Source organism: Canis lupus, chromosome 18 (assembly GCF_003254725.2).
Source record: "Canis lupus dingo isolate Sandy chromosome 18, ASM325472v2, whole genome shotgun sequence".
Lineage (NCBI taxonomy): Eukaryota > Metazoa > Chordata > Mammalia > Carnivora > Canidae > Canis > Canis lupus.
The window spans coordinates 47,084,847-47,101,427 of record NC_064260.1 but is presented as its reverse complement, the minus strand read 5'-3'; the positions used below and the strand labels follow the sequence as shown (position 1 = coordinate 47,101,427).

At 58.5% G+C, this 16,581-nt stretch overlaps 1 protein-coding gene and 2 long non-coding RNA genes across 13 annotated transcripts in view; 2 read left to right on the top strand and 1 right to left on the bottom strand.

Moving 5' to 3' along the window:
• LOC112663204 (uncharacterized) overlaps nt 1–4,236 on the top strand; it is an 8,052-nt gene extending 3,816 nt beyond the window's left edge. Inside the window, exons 4-5 of one of the 4 annotated variants that reach the window (XR_004806775.2) lie at nt 365–481; nt 1,973–4,236. This is a non-coding gene — a long non-coding RNA (uncharacterized LOC112663204). The other 3 variants (XR_003139061.3, XR_004806776.2, XR_004806779.2) reach the window with 3 other exon arrangements.
• Nucleotides 4,237–11,373, bottom strand: LOC112663202 (uncharacterized). Of its 8 annotated transcripts, none has more exons than XR_004806774.2 (4): nt 11,249–11,373; nt 7,549–9,742; nt 7,036–7,135; nt 4,237–6,321 (listed from the first exon to the last, which is right to left on the bottom strand). XR_004806774.2 is itself a non-coding variant. In XM_035701806.2 (4 exons), exons 2-4 carry the CDS (start codon nt 7,600–7,602, stop codon nt 6,062–6,064), a joined length of 414 nt encoding a protein of 137 aa, XP_035557699.2. In that variant the 5' UTR covers nt 7,603–7,614; nt 11,249–11,326; the 3' UTR covers nt 4,237–6,061. The 8 variants fall into 8 exon arrangements, 2 of the variants coding, with proteins under 2 accessions (XP_035557699.2, XP_025307597.3); XR_003139052.3 differs by lacking the exon at nt 11,249–11,373 and having other exon boundaries at nt 7,549–7,914; nt 9,074–10,327; XR_003139053.3 differs by lacking the exon at nt 11,249–11,373 and having other exon boundaries at nt 7,549–7,899; nt 9,074–10,327.
• On the top strand, nt 11,024–16,581 carry LOC125752913 (uncharacterized). Its single transcript, XR_007403523.1, has 2 exons — nt 11,024–11,533; nt 11,657–16,581. It is a non-coding gene; the product is annotated as an uncharacterized LOC125752913 (long non-coding RNA).

Sequence of the window (16,581 nt, the reverse complement as noted above, 5' to 3'; positions counted from 1 at the left end):
TTCTCTTTCTCTTTTTCTTTCTTTCCTTCTTCCTTCCTTCTCTAATTCCCTCCCTCCTCTCATCCCTGCTCCTGTCCTTCTCTTCCTCTCTGTCTCTCTCTCACACTCTGTTTCCCTCTCTATTTCCTTTTGCTCTTAGGTGTGGGTATCAGGTAATACTGTCCTCGTGAGTTGGGACCTCTTCCCTCCTGTCCTCTTTTTCTGGAAGAGATGCATATAACTGGTGGTCTTTCTTCTCTAAATGTCTGGTAGAATTTTGCTTTGAAAGCATCTGGGGATTTTTCAGTTGGGGAACTACAAATTCCATTTAAAAAATTGTTATAGGGTTGTGATATTGTGCTTTATAATAAGTATGTTCATCCAGGTTCCTGGCTCACAGCTCACAAGACACATTGGAATTTCTGAGAGCAAAGGGCCCGTCTTCTGTTGCATAGCTTGGTCTCTTGTCCACAGTGGCTGAAATCCCTTCAGAGCCGTGAAGGTGAGGTGGTGTCTTGTTCTGCATTCCCAGCCCCACTCCACCACAGCTGGGTTTACATTCATGAGGGGACTACGGGAAAGCCCTAAGGATGGGGGCTGGGGTCAGGGGGACCCAAATGTGACCTGAGGGTTGGCGCCTCCATCAAAACTCAAAAGGAAGAGCAGTCAGAGGGCTTCCAGGTGGGTGAACCACGTGCCAGGCCCCTGGCCCCAAACTCCATCCGGTAGAAGGGCCCAAGGACCCCTGCAGACCTCACCCCATGTATCTCTCCATCTGGCCATTCATTTGTGTCCCTTCACATCCTTTGTCATAAACCTGTAACCTACTAAGTCACCTGGCCTCCCTAGTTCTGTGAGCTGCTCTAGCAAATGAATGGAACCAGAGGACATGATCGTGGGGACCTCTGACTAATAGCTGGTCAGTCAGAAGTATAGGAGACAACCTGGATGGTGCCAACACTGGGGCTGTCATGCGGGATGTGTCCTCCCTGGTGGTGCTCTCTTCAGGCAGGTGGAGTCAGAACCGAGTTCATTTGGTGGCTCCCCTCGTCAGTGTCTGTGAGAACTGTGGTAATTCTTCGGTGATGTGGAAACACGTGTGCACGGGCACACACATACACACACACACACTGTAAGGACTCTTCTGGTTCTCTGTTTCATCTTGAGGGAGTTTGCAAGTATGTGTTTTTGAGAATTGTTCCATTTCGTCTGTTGTTTGTGGTTCCCTTCTTACCCTTCTCGGGTGTTTTTGGATATTATTGAGATCTCTTTCCTAATATTGGGAAATTAGGTCTTCCTTCTTTTATTCTGTCTTGCTAGAGGTTTATCAATGTGCTGATAAAAAGCCACGAGTGGCAGGATGAGCATCACATACCATTTTCCTGGTTTACAACATACAGAACAGGATCTGTGTTCTCTGGAACGTGTACGTGTGTGACCAAAGATCCATGTGGGGTACCGGACACAGATCAGGCTGGAAATGACCTTCCTGGTAATCCCACTGCAGGTGGGATTGGAGAAGGTACCCCAGGGGCTCCCATCATATCTCCTGAGGTTGGGCTCAGCCTGGGTGTTCATTATCTAAAGATCACTGTGTATGTGTTGAAAGACTCGATACTAAAGCATATCTGCACATCTACATTCCATATATGTATGGAAACACCAAAATCTAGGAATGTTTGCTGCTGAGCCATAGGATTGCAGGTGATTTCCTTTTGTTGTATGTATATGCTTCCTAAGTGTTTCTTCTAGAGAGTATATTATTATCTTTGAAAATGTATTTTGGTTACAGGAGTGTCCTGTCCCAGGCAGACATTGCCACTCCAAGTCTCCCGCACTTCCTGTTCTTACACCAGGACCCTGGACTCAAATCATCACCCAGGACTGGACAATAACTCAGCCAGCTCATCAAAGTTCCTCTTCCCACCACTCCACTGGCCCATTAGGTTGTGGGAAATAAGGTGTTATAGTGAGTTTTTTTTTCTCTTTCCAGGATCAGATGAACTTGGGGAAATGTTCCAAGTGTTCCCCAAAACCTGGAGCTGGGGGAGCGCACACAAGGATGTGTGTGCTTCTGTGCTGAGCCTCCTGTCCACAAGGAGGCTGCCAGCTTGTGGCCAGGAGAAAGCCCTGGCAAGTCAGATGTGCTTGTGCAGGAGGCAGCCCTCAGGGGCCCCAGCCACCCACTGCTCCAGCTTCCACAGTTGGAATACGCAACTGCTTCATTTCATTTCTAGATCGAACCTTTGATCCCCACTTGCACCCTTCTATTATGAGAGTAGAAGTCCCTACATCTAATGTTATGGGTGCACGTGGGCACACACACAACCATCTGGGAAATGCCTACACTGCACTGTCCAATAGGGTGGCCACAACCCTCGTGGCTTGAGCACTAGCTGTGGCTCCCATCGTATTTCTCCAGGGTAGCAGCTTATTTAGAAAGAGTGGTTCTAATATGTCTCCCTTCGTGTTGTAAGAGCACAGGCTGCTACTATCACATTACTTCAAAAAACCTTACAGAATACATAAAACAATGGTTCTTGAGACATGGGACACTAGAAGACGAAGGACTTTGACCCTGAGAGACCAGCAGCCTTTGAGGTAAGACCTATGACAGCCCGGGTCCTTCCTAGACAAAGTTTCCAAACCACAGCAGAGGGAAGAAAACCCACACAACGCCCGGAGGCCTTCCTGGTGAAGAGGACAGAGCCTGGAGGCCAGAGGCCAGGAGGCTAGAAAGCTAGAGTACCAGACAGGAAAGGGTCTGCTCAAATTAAGGAGTCCAGGCCCACAGGAGCCCCTTGACTGTCCAGCAGATACTAGTGAGCACTCGCATGTGCAGGAACTACCCAGCAGGGCAGAGAGAACCCTCCAGAAGAACCAGAGGGAACAGTCCCCAGGAAACCCTCACAAGGTGCTGGCAATACTGCCTGTTCCCAACAGCTTCAGGGGGCCTCACCCCATGGGGTGGCAGACGGAACATTCAGGAGGGGGTTCCCCTGACAGTGGGGAAAAATTAAGCCTGGACAAAGTGCTGCTCTCCTTCACCCAACAAAGTGTAAGAGTAAGACGTGAATGGATCAAATTGTCCTCAAGTAACTCAATCTTCAAGCGGAGAAAGCTGGAACAGACCAGAGAGCCCAGAAATAAACCCACGTGTACAAGGTCAATTCAATTATAGTGAAGGAACCAAGAACACCCAATGGGGAGAGGACAGTTTCTTCAACAAATGGTGCTGGTAACACTGGACAGCCACGTGCAGAAAGAGTCTGAACCCCTTCCTCACACCACACACACGTCAACTCAGAATGGATTCAAGTGGGAATGTCCGACCTGAAACCCTACAAGTCCCGGGAGGAAACACAGGCGGTAAGGTCCCTGACCCTGGCCTTGGTGATGTTTGCTGGGTTTGGCAGCAGAAGCAAAGGCAATAGAAACAAAAGTAAACCAGCAAGGCTATACCCAACGGGAAAGCTTCTGCACAGCCAGGGAAGCCACTGAATGGGAGAAAATAGCTGCAAATCATAATGTGATGAGATGGATATTTAAAATACAAGAACTCACATCACAAAGGACCAGAAGACAAAAAGCACCAGATTAAAAATGGGCAGAAGATCTAGACAGACCTTTTTCCCAAAAGACTGACACATGGCCAACAGGCACAGGAAAAGATGCCCTACATCACTGATCATCAGGGTTTGCAAATCAAAGTCCCTAGGAGTTGCCACCTCATGCCTATCAGAATCTCTGGTATCAAAAAGACAAGAAATATCAAGTGGGGGTGAGGATGTGGAGACAAAGGAAGCCAGACGCACGGTTGATGGGAAGGCAAGTTGGTGCAGCCAATGTGAAGCCATCATGGAGGTTCCTCGAAAAATTAAAAAATTAAAAAATTAAAAAATTAAAAACGAAGCAGCCCGGGATCCCTTACGCTGATGAACAGATTACCAAGAGCTGATATATCTACACCGTGAATAGGAGTCAGCCATGAGAAGGAACAAAATCCTGCCGCCTGTGACCATGTGTCCCCACACCCAAGGGTGTGATGCCCAGTGAGAGAAGGTACAGGAGAAAGATGAATACTGGGTGCTTTCACTCATATGTGGGATCTGAAAAAAACAAAACAAATGAACAAGGATAAACCAAACGGAATCGTTTTTTTTTTTTTTTAACACAGAAAAATATATCTTTCTTTAAAAGAATGATATTTTCCAAAACAAACACGCAAAAAGAGTAAAGTGACAAGTGTGGCACTGATTTACAATTTGGCAGATCTCTTTAATATCTGGATTCACAGGGACGCCTGGGTGGCTCAGTGGCTGGGCGTCTGCCTTTGGCTCAGGTCGTGATCCTGAGGTCGTGAGATCGAGTCCCACATCGGGCTCCCTGCACAGACTCTGCTTCTGCTTCTGCCTGTGTCTCTGCCTCTCTCTGTGTGTCTCTCATCAATAAATAAGTAAATCTTTTTAAAAATTCTGGATTGTCAGAGGACAGAAGACGTTTCATATCTGCCTCTGCATTGATTTCGTTTTCAATTTAAATTCAAGTCAGTAACATATAGTGTATTATGAGTTTCAGAGGTACAGTCAGGGATTCGGCAGTTGCACAGAACACCCGGTGCTCGTCCCATCATGGCCCTCGTCCCCATCCTCCCTTCCCCCGCCCCCTTCAGCAAACCTCACTTCCCTAGAGCAGACTCTCTTGTGCTTTGTCTCTCAGTCTGATTTTTCTGATTCTACTTTTCCCTCCCTTCTGGTCTTGACCCCGGCGTCTGGTCGACATTGGCACGTGGAACCTCAGCTTTGTCTGCCTGGCGGACACCTGCCACGGGCTGGTGGGAGCCTGGGAGCGCCCCCTCTTCCTTGCTGGGCTCTGTCCCCTGCTTGCACAGAGCTCCGGGAGCCCCAGAAACAGGCTGGCTGTGCATTTTGACACCACAACACCTTATTGAACTTTCAACAGCAAACGGGCTCGGAGCCGAGGGTGTGATCTTCCACTGGGGAGGGAGACCTTCCTGTCTCCTGGAGAATGCCGAAATCACATGGAGGTGCGGGTGCTGGGGTCCCCCACCTTGGAGCCTGTGCTGACTCCAGGTGGGGGCACATTTCCTGGGGTTGGGGCCTGAGAGGCAGTTCTGAGGACAGCAGACCTGACCTGGACCTGCCGTGTTTGGGTTCCTGGGCTGGGTCCCAGCATGTCTGCCGGACCCCGGCCCGTGGCCCACTGGTGCCAGGTAACTGACTGCTGGAGACCCAGCACTGGGGAGTCTGCCTCCTAGTTGGGTGAGGGTGGGGTCCCTCGAGTCCCCTGCTGCCCCGGTACCGGGCTGTCCTGTTATTCCAAGTGTGGCCCTAGGTCAGAGACCTGGATCTGTGGGGCACGCCCAGGTCCCAGGAGGCCACATACTGCTCCGGGATGGCTCACCTAGCCTTGGAGCAGAATCCAGGACTGGCCAGGGCCACAGGGGGCTGGACCTCAACTTCATTCTGGCCCTGGGGGGTGCATGTCATCTCTGCCCCCACAGAGTCCAGGACCAGACCAGCGCAGGTCCCTTTGGGTCCAGGGCTTGTGTCCTGTGTGGAGGGTGCCTCCCTCCAGGAGAGACAGTGAGGTGAGGCAGGGCACGGTGCCGGCTGGCCAGAGCCTCAAGGCCCCCACACTCACCATCACGCTCTGCCCCAGAGGCCCACGAGCATTCAGCTCCCCTGTTGACACAGAGGTCAGAGGGTCCCAGGCGTGAGCGGGCCCGTGGGGCAGGCGGCTCAGCGTTGTCCTGCCTTGGCCTGGCTGTGCCAGTCACTGCCCAACGGGGGCATGGGCTGCAGTGGCCCCAGGCCAGGAAAGGTGTCCTGATCCCTACAGCATCATCATTAGTGGGATGGGTAGGCCCCGTGATGGGGGACGCCCCTCTGGGGAGGCCCAGGCAGATCCTGAAGGGAACAGGACTCAGTGTTCTGGCTTCAAGCCCATGTCCTAGGGCCACCTGCCTGTACCCTCCTGGTTCACTGGAGGGTGAGGAGGGAGTTCCATCGCTGTGGGGGCAGCCGGGCCAGCGAGGAGCCCCGGGCTGGGGGCAGCTGGCTCAAAACCCGAGCCCCTGGACTTCCCGGGCAGATGTACAGACATGGACTCTAAGGAATTTCCCTCCTGCAACAGTTCCTCGGCCTTGAGGATGGCCTGGCCGGAAAGGGTCCAGGCCGCTCAGGTTAGGTGGCTGGGACTGGGAGGTCAGTTCATCCACCCTGGGCAGCATCTCAATGCTAGGAAAATGGAGGAGAGGCCTGGGCGCCGGGGACACTTGCTCCAGGCACAGGGGCCTTGTGGGGAGCCCTTCACGTCCCTCTGGAAAGATGCAGACAAGGTTAGCGTCTCAGGCAGGCTGTGTGTCCCCAGCTGGGGGACCCAGGGGTCCTCATGGCCCCTGCGTGGCCCCCCCTGGTTGACCTTGTCCAAAGCCCTTCACCCCGGGGATGCCCAGCCCCTGCAGTGAGTGCCCGCATGCCCAGCCCTGGCCTAATTCAGGGTTCCCTGAATTAGGAGAAGAGGAGAGGTCCAGAGATGAGGAGGAAGGCCCTGGGGGCTGTGTCCACTGTGGCTGCCCCAGGAGGCTGAATCGGGAGGGGAAGGGGCCCTGAGCCCACCCGAGGGGCAGGACACACTTCATCCTTCAGAGCCGGGCCATGGAGGCCCAAAAGTGTCTGAGCACCCCCTCATCCTCCAAGGCCAGGGCTGGGCCACGAGTCCTGCAGAAATTGCCCAAGACCTTCCAGGAGTAGCTTCAGGAGGCCTTCTGGGCAGTGGGTGTGAGTCAGACCCAGAGGGGCCCTCCTGTGGCAGGTGTCCCCCAAAGGCAGCAGCTCAGGGTCCAGCTGTGACCAGGAGCACCACAGGCAGTGCCATGACTGGAGAGGCCTCATGCCTGCTGCTCCACTCAGGGGCCCCTGCTCAACCCACCTGCCTGGCCGACCCCCTCCCAGGCCTGGGTGCAATTCAGAGCAGTGAGCCATCACCCCTGGGTTCCCCCAGACACACCTGGGCTCCCAGGGGCTCACTTACCACTGTGCACCTTCAGGATTCTGTAAGCCATGGCTGTAAGCATGCGTTCCCCGTCCAGGATGTAGGCGTCCCAGAGCTTCAGGGTGAGGGAGAAGGGACTCTAGGGAAAATGGGGTGGGAGAAGCTGCCTGAGTAGGACTCGAGGGGTCTCAGCAAGGGTTAGGGGCTCCCATTGGCCCACATCCCCTGCCGCCGCCCTGGCTGCATCAGACAAGGCCCCCGCTTGGTGACCACATACCCCAGGTGGACCCCAGGCTGGGTGCAATGGGCCAAGGGCTCATCCACACCCCAGGCTGACCTGGCCTTCCCTGGGGAAGCTGAGGCAGAGATAGTCTGGCCCCCAGGAAACTCCTCAAGGGACCCTCCGGGCTTCTCCAGGGTGGGTCTGGGCTGTGAGCCTCAGACTCCAGGGTTCAGGGGTCGGACCTGACTTGTCTGGAGGCTGGGGCTGAGCTCGGCCCTTCCTGGGGTCAGACAGTTGGTCAGGGAGTAGGGGTCCTTGGGTGGCCTTACCTGGTCGATGAAACACTGAAGGAACTCCCTGGGGGTGTAAATGCCAGTGCACATCTATTCCTCGTCCTGGTGGAAGGGCAGCAGGTGCTCAGGACCCACCCAGCGGCCCCATAGAGCCAGGTGGACACACTCCCCATGGCCCCGCCCAGCCCCGAGGGCACCCTGAGTCCCCCAGGAGCAGGAACATGACACCAAACTCTGGCCAGCTCAGAAGGCCGCTGCCCCCACCCTGCCCCGGGTCTTGGGACGGAGCCTCCAGGGAGCTTCTACTCGCCATGTGCTTCTGCTTGGGGAGAGCTCTGTCAAGAATATACTCATGATGGGCCTGAAACCTCAGCAGTTTGGGTAACTCTGGAATGAAGGAGCCTGAGCAGGCCGCAGGCCCCCAACAATCAGGGCCTCCTCCCCAACCAGGCATGGGAGGGGGGTGTCCTGGCAGGTGCCTCCTCCCCCACACCCCTGATCCCATGTGTGCCCACAGCCCTCCAAGCCCTGACTGGACCTGCACTTCCCAGAGAGCAGGACTGACTTCCAGGCCTGGGGGTCAGGCCCCCAGGGCCCTCATCCTCACAGAGACCCGCTAGGTGGGGGCCCTGGGCTGAGGACGAGGCCTGTCTGACCAGCACCCTCTTTCCTGCTATGGCCTCTGCGGGGGCAGGCGGGTCTCAGGCACCCAGGGGCAGGGAGTGCAGGCCATGCGGAGGGTGATGGGTGTGCGGGGCCATCTCTGGGCTTGGGAGTCAGGCTGGGGGCAGAGCTAGGTGTGGGGAGACCCTGCCGCCTGGGCTTTGTCTGGCTGGGGTGGCACGGGCCTGGGGGCATGCAGGCAGCCAGACAGGAGGCTCAAGGGGCAGCGGGAGGGCTAGACTGGCTACAAATAGTGGAGTGGAGTGGGTGGCCATAGCTCCAGGACCCCGAGGGGCACCTGGGGAGGTGGAGCCCTTGCAGGTGGGGAGGTGGGCTGGGTGGGGTCCCTCCTGTCCCACGGCTGCAGCAGCCCTGCAGGGAGGCTCTCCTGAGCTCCAATCCATCCAGCGGCCAGTCCAGCCCCTCCCGTGCATGGCGTGCAGCTGGGCCAGCGGCCAGAAGGCTTCCTCCTCGCTCAGGTACATCAGCAGGACGCCCACCAATGGCTCATGCGCTGGCAGCAGCCCACCTCCTGCAGGAGCCAGCCCCCCCTTACACCCCCAGGGAAGGTGTCCACCTACAGGTGGTAGAGTTGGGGGATGGGGGCTTCCTCCCGCCCAGGTTGTGATTAGGGCTCTGGTCTCTCCAGGATCCAGACCCGAGGTTTAGGAGCAGCGGTGTCGCAAGAGCCCAGGCAGCCGAGCACTCAGGCACCCGGGGTACCCTCCTCCCACAGTGGGGTCTCCCCCCAGCCCCCTGCCCGAGTCCCAGAGGAGAGAGCCCATCCGTTGCATCTTGGGACAGCGGAAGCTGGGGTCCTAACCGTGTGTCCTGTCGGGTCACCAACATTCAGAAAAGGACACGTGTGGGGCAGCAGGCCTGGGGGCAGAACACTCACGGTGTTGTACGCGGAATAGGCCGACAGCACGTGGAGAAGGGCTTGCAGCCCAGGAGGCGGCCGGCAGGGTGGTCTGCTCAGTGTGGCCCTCGCCCAGCAAGTCCCAAGAGGTGCGGACCCCAGCCTCACAGGCCCTGCGGTCCTCAGGGCACGTCAGTGGGGACTGGTCTCTGGGGTCAGGTCTGCACCCGGTGACAGCAGCGACCTCAGACACAGCCTGCTGGGCGGTTATCTGCGTTCTGGGGTTTTCCGTTTGCCTCCAGGAGACAACCCCAGAATGCAGCTCCTGGGCTCTCCCAAGTGGACAGCTCCCCCTCCAGCGCCAGAGCAGCCCCCCACGCTCGATGTCCCCCTGGGAGCCAGGTGCTCCCCTGGCCCTTGCTCCCCTCATGCCTTCTTCCCCCTGCCCTGGCGTGTTCCCGCCTCCTGTGAACACCACCGGCCACCATCTGGCCACCTGCCTTGAACAACTGCAGCAGGTGCATTCGGGCCCTGAGCGCATCCACAGCGCCTTGCCTGTGTCCTGACCTGGCCTCTGTGTTAAGGACCTCGTGCCGCTCATCCAGGAGCATCTCGGGTGCCTCCGGGTTGCAGCCGTGGTGAGAATGCCGGGAGCGCTCATGCAGGTTTGACACAGATAAAAGATTCGAAGCAGTTGGGTCACTATCTCTGAGCAATATGGGTGAGCGGTGAGGTCCCGTTTCAGCATTTCCTGACCCCCGCCTGCACGAGTCTGTACCCCCAACTCCCACTGCCCCCCTGCCAGGCCTGCTGGAGGCTGCCTCACCGGGGACCAGGGGTCACAGGTCAGCCTGACCCCGCCGCACTCTGAGGCCCAAGGGCGACACAGGGTCACCAGGTCAGGGGTACAACACACCCCCTCAGTGGAGGAGCCTCGGTGTCTCTCAGTGAGAGGTCCAAGCGGCCCCCCGGGAAGCTCAGGCACCCCTGCCGGCGGCTCCTCAGCCCGTCCCCGCGCCCCTCTGACACGCACCGCCGGCCTCCGCACGCTGCACACACGGAGCTCCAGCCTCCGCTCCGTGCACCTGCACCCACCCTGTCCGGGCGCCACTGCTGTCCTCTCCCTCCTACTGGGTCCCTGGAGACTAGCAGGACACCCGGGCTTCTGATGGGACAGGTCCTCAGAGGCTGTAAGGTGGCCAGGGAGGCGCGAACATGCCCCACACTAAGCAGCTGCACCACATTGTTTGAGGGGGCAGGTAATGATGTGGGGGGATGGCGTGGGGGATGGCGTGGGGGATGGTGGGGGGAATGCTCTGGGGGATGCTGTGAGGGATACTGTGGAGGGGATGGTTTGGAGGGAATGGGGGTGGATAGCGTGGGTGGAGTAGGGGGGAACACATGGGGAGATGTGGCGTGGGGGATGGCAGGGGGATGACGTGGAGAGGAAGGTTTGGGGGGATGGTGGGGAGATGGTGTGGGGAGGAGGTGTGGAGGTGATGGTTTGCAGGGATGGAGGGGGATATCATGGGGGAGGTGGGGGGAGGGAGAGGGGGGATGGTATGGGGGGATGGCGTGGTGGGGATGTTGGGGGGATGCACACACAGGGTATCCCTGTTTTCTAAGATACATCCGAGAACGACCATAGGTACATCCCCCCAGGTCTGGGGTTTCTGTAACACACTTGCAACTAGGGGACCCATGAAGTGAGCGCAGGTCCCCAGGTGGACAGGGACGGCATCGGGGGGTCATCACACTATTCACGCTAACAGACAATGCAGATTGTCTAAAATAAAATTAAAAAATTCAAAATACATAGAAACACCAAATGTGGTCACGTTTACCTGTCTGACCTCATTTGGTCCACCTGTGTCCTGGTCCCTCTGCAGCTGTGCTGCCCGCCCCAGGGTCCCTCACTGCTCCCCTATGGCCCCCGACCCTGAGCCCTGCTCTTCACAGGGTAGTTCTATGTCACCCGGTGGGGTTCAGCTCACACAGTGACACCGGGAGGCCTGTCCTGCGCCCTCGTCATCAACAGACCCCGAGGGGATAAGGGGTCGTCCTAATCACTTTACCATGACACAGTATGGTTTGCTGCCCTCCCTCCCCCTCTCCTCAGAGCCCCCGTGTTCCCCACCCAGAAGCCCCTGGGCATCCCCTGGACCCCGGAGTGTCCCTGGAGCCCCCAGAACCCAGCTTGGCCGGCAGCCTCACCTGACCCCACAGCGGTCCCAGAACACCATGTGGCTGCGGAAGGGCGATCTGTTTGGTTTTGGGGAAGAGACCTCAGGCTCCTCCTTCATTTCCTGTGGGGAGAACCCGGGGGGGGGGGACATTGTGAGGGACTCAGAACCCTAACTGTCACCAACTGCCATCCTAGCAGGGAGCACTGCTGACCACCATGTGAGGGTGTCTCACAGGCCTTCCTTGTTCCCTGTGATTCCAGGAACGGGCACAGGTGCCCACCAGCCCGGGGACCGGGTCACGGCTCCTGCCCAGGTGCTGTGAGCAGGGAAGGTTCTCCTGGGGGTCAGCCCTGGGCGAGAAGGGACACGGGGGTCAGCCCGGGCAGGGAGGGGACACCACGGGTCACGCTGAGGCTCTCCTCTTCCCCCAGCACAGAGGCCTCTCCAAGACTGAACACCAGGCTGGGCCCTGACCTTGCCTGCAGGGGAGGCTGCTCCCTGGACTCTGCTCCCAGGGCGCGGTCCCATCTCAGGGCACCTGAGTGCCTGGAGAGTCGGTGTCTCTGTCCTGGTGCCTTCCTGAGTCCTGATCCCCTCCCCTCAGGTGGGGCATGGCCCGGCCCGCTGTCCTCCACTCCCTGTCCCCACCCGAGAGCTCATTCTGCTTCGTCCAGCGGGAACCTGGCACCAACCACCTGCTCGGCCCCACTCTGGGCTCCAGGCCTGTCCAGGGTGCCAGCTCCCATCAGCCTGACGCTAACTCTGTCCACGAGGAGCTCAGAGCCCCGCAGTCCTGTCCTTCTCTGGAACCTGGGCCTACACTGCTCCATGGACAGAGGAGATGAGCTGGGGGCAGCAGGGAGGTGGGGGGGCCTTCAGGTCTGAGAGGCTCTGGGAGATGTTGGGGCCACCCTGGGTCCCCAGGCAGGTGGCCTCAGCCCTCCCCACAGGTTCCCCTCAGCTCCTGCCCAGGCCTCCACTAAGGGCCCGACCTGGTGTTTCCCTGGGTTCCTGGATTTCACCTTCTCGATGTCTAGTAGACGCAACCACACCTGTCCCCGCACCTGGGGAGGGACCCCTTATAGCCCCGACAACAACCCAGCTGCAGGAGGAAGCAGTGCTGGTGAGACGGGCCCTGGTGGTACCATGGATCCCGGGGAGCAAGAAGGATCTAGAAGATTCCAGCTTGAGCTCCCCGGTGTCTCCGGAGGGGCTGTGTCCCCACAAGGAGCAGGACACCGTGACCCTGACCTGACGCACCCCTCACTGCCCTCCTTGGTCTCCACTTGTCTGCTCACTAGATCTCCCAGCAATGTTGCTGGAAAGGACACGTGTGGGGCAGAGGAGCACCCAGCCGTGGGAGGTGGGTGCCTGGTGCTGCGTCCATGCGCCCTGCGGGGCCCAGAGGAGCCAGGGGGACACAGGGCCCCTCACACTGACCCCGCCTCCGGGGCTGTGGCACATTAACGGCAGCACATGTAGTGCTGGGACAGGGGGGTGAGGAGACACCCCTGGGGACGGCCTGGGGGATGGGGTCTGCAGACAGTTGGCCCCACACCCCCAAACCCCGGCCTGCACGGTGCCCAGGACAGGCTCTCACCTTGGCCCCGTGGGGGCCGGGCCCGGGCAACTCCTTCTCCCTGGAAGGCGAGGGAAGCAGAGCCCCGAGGACCGGGCCCCGGCCCCACAGCCCCCACGTCTCGGCCCGGGGGTCTCGGTGGGGGGAGCGCTCCCCCAGGGAGGGCAGGGGCTGCCAGTGCTGAGGTCAGGAGGGGTAGGCGGTCTGGGGTTGAGAGGGTTGGTGTAGATGGTGGCTGGGTGGGGGCCCCGGCACCCCCTGAGGGGTGCCACTGTCCTGGGGGGACCCGCCTGAGAGCTGTCAGCACCACCCGAGTACCCCCGTGACCGTCTGGCTGAGGTCCCCCCGCCTCCCGGGGCCTGACTGCCCAGCGTCCAGCCTGCCTCTCCCGCACCCTGGCCGTGCCCCCTGCTGGCCCCTGACTCCCCCCCCCCCCTTGCTGTCACTCTGTCACTTGGGCCCATTTTCCCTCTTGTCCTGTTGGAGCCCCTGACCAGCCCCACCGTGACCCATCCGAAGGGTCCCTTGTCACTGGGTGGTGAGAGGGACTCGGAGGCCTGCGAGCTGCCCTGCTGGCCCCACATGGAGGCTGGTGCCTGCCTCTGCTACCCACCGTCACTCCCTGAACCGGCCTTGACCCTGTGGGCCTTGGGGCCCTGGCCTGGGGGTCAGTGAGGAGCACCCTCTGTCCTCAGCCCTACCGGACAGCCTCCGACAGAAAGGACAACGCTCTCCTGAGCTCCTCACCCCCTGCAGCCCCCGCTGACCTGACTGGACGCCCCGATGAATGCAGCCACGAGGCTCTCCCCCAAACAGGCTGGACGCCACTCCTCTGAGGGCCCTGTGGCCTGCCCCAAGGTCAGCTCCTTCTTGCCCACGTCCCCGCTGTGTCTCCTGGTGTCTCAGCACCAGCCAAGCACAGACATGGCTCTCAGAGGCCTCAAGGCCGAGACCCTGACCTGGGGGATGGGTCAGCCTCCAGAAAGACGTTCCTGCAAACGCAAACCACCCCTGAGAGGGATGAAGGCGTGTCCAGGGCACTGTGCAGAGAGCCGTGATGGTCCGTGACTCTGCACAGCGAGAGGTCAGCGTCGTCCCAAGGGCCCCGTGGAGACTCTGCTTGGCGTGCCTGCACCAGAGGGGCCCCGTGGTGGGGACCAATCAGATCCAGGAACATGGGGCTGGAAGCTGAGTGGCTCCTCTCTTCCCGGAGTACCGCGGGCTCCCAGAACCCTCTGAGACTGGCCCCCCACGACAGGAAGGGCCTGTCTGTCCAATGGGAGCAGCCCGACAGCCTCACCTGCTTCGACCAGCGACGATCCCCCCCGGCCTCCCCTGCACCCGCTGTGTGATCACTGTCGTGCTTCATTTGCCCCTGATGCCTACACACCCTGCCTGAGCCCATCCTCTTGTCTTCATTCCTGCCTGGGCCCTACCTGCTCGGCTTAGACTAGGATCCCTGAGTGGGTCCCACCTATACTTGGCAGCTAAAACACCCACCTGGACATCAGGCACTCCTGTGGACCATGATCCCCGTCTGGCCTTCACCTGCTCCTACTGGCCACAAAACCCACTTGGGTCTCATCTGCAGGACTCTGGCTATGATCCCCGCCTGGTACATAACTGCCTTTGCCGCTGATCATTCCCACTGGGCCCTACACCTCATCCCTGGCTGTGAAGCCTGCCTGGGCCTCACCTGGACCTGGTGACTATGATCCCCACCTGGGCTTCACCTGCTACTCTGCCTGTGATCCCACCTGGACTCTACCGCTGCCGATCACTACGATCCCATCACTTCCTCCTGATGCCCCAGAATGTCCCCCGGGTCTCACTTGTTCCAGATGACTGTGGTCCTTGTCCGGCTGACCTGGCTCATCCTTGGCTCTGATGCCCAGCTAGGCCTCACTTGCTCTTGCAGGTATTGGTCCTCACCTCTAGTGGGCACTCCAGCATCTCTGCGCGCTCTCTAGGCCTCACCTTGATGGTACTTGGCTATTATATTGGCCTGTTCCGAGGCCAGCAGGGTCTCCAGGTCCTCCTTCATGGTGCTGCAAAATGCATCCAAGTGTGACTCCAGGAAACCCTTCAGAGAACACATAGGTCTCTCTGCTCCCTGTTGAGATCCCCATCTGTCTGCCCAGAGCGTGGACACAACCCTCTAGCTCCGAGGGGGACATGCTGGGCTGGCACATCACACGCAGGCACTCGCTCTCTGTAGTTCGCCCACCTACAGGTCACCTTCCCAGCCCCTGTCCCAGGACACGCTGTTATGCTGAGACCTCGGAGCACCAGGGGCCCATGAGTCTCCGGGGAACTCTTGACCTGATGCCTGGGGTGATGACTCCCAGCCCGATGCAGCACCGGGAGCTGGTGGCATAGCCACTGAGCTAGTGCTCCTCCGTGCATGGTCTCCCTCGATGCCACAAGCCCAAGCACCAAAGGGAAAAAGCAATGAACTGGACTTCATCAAAATTAAAAACTGATGCCTGCAAGAGGGTGAAAATACAACCCGCCATGAATGCAACGAGATGTGAATGGCCTGGGGATGGCTCTGGGGGCAGCTGGAGGGACTCTGTGTTCCCTGCATGTGAGGAGTGTGCCCATTTAGGAGCCAGGAGGTCCTAGGAAGCCCTGCTCTGGCCTACCCGGGCCACTGGGTTGCGGGGTCATCACTGTCATTTTCCATGGGTCTAGGAAGGACTGGAAAGGTCATGGCTGGGTCTCCGCTGCACAGCACATCACTTACAGGGGAGTGGGGTTCCCAGTCGCACATCCTGTCTCTTCCCTTGGACTCAAGCAGCATGTGACAGCCCTCTTCCCATGGTGTTGTGGAAGGACTGCAGGAGCTGCCTCAATATCAGATATGGGTGTCAGTGCGGTCTTTACCCCAGCTTTGAGGCCAACACCCACACCTGGCACCCACAGATTCCACAATGCCCTGTGAGGAGCCGGGAGTTGCTCCCACTCACTTGTGACCTGTTGCTGTGTGAGACGCACCTAATGTCTACACTAGGTTTGGAGGAAAGTGGGAGTGTGGTGATCCAGGTAGAGTAAAAAAGCCACCAACTGCCTGCGGACACAAAACAGAGTGGGCCATGCAGTGGTGGTATCCGTGGGGCACCACAGTTCTGCCCACAGTGGGGTCTCGCATCATCAGTGCAGGTTAATGTGGTCCAGTCAGCACTTAGCCCTTCACCTTGAAGGTCAAAGGTCCATGGGAGGGCCCTTGTACCACACACGGTGGGAGGGGTTATCAGGACCCTCCCAGCATCCTACCTCCCATCCTCAGGTCCTCCCGGCCTCCTGCCCTCTAGATATCCTGGGTGTCACAGATGTCCTCCTGCACCCAAGGATTCTCAGCATGTGTTTGGCACTAAGAACTTTTGAGGGGCACTTAAGGGCTGAGTAGGTTAAGTGTCTGACTTGATTTGGGCTCAGGTCCTGATGTCATGGTTCATGGGACTGAGCCCTATGCTGGGCTCTCAGCTCAGCTGGGAGTCTTCCTGAGATTCTCCTTCTCCCTCTGCTTCTCTCTCTCTCTCTCTCTCTCTCTCTCTCTCTCAGTTAAATCTTTTAATGGGCAGCCACAGTGGTGCAGCGGTTTAGCACCGCCTTCAGCCCAGGGTGTGATCCTGGAGTCCCGGGATCGAGTCCCATGTCAGGCTCCCTGCATGGAGTCTGCTTCTCCCTCTGCCTGTGTCTCTGCCTCTCTCTCTCTCTCTCCCTGTGTGTCTCTCATGAATAAATAAAATCTTTAAAAAATAAATCTTTTAAAAATTTAA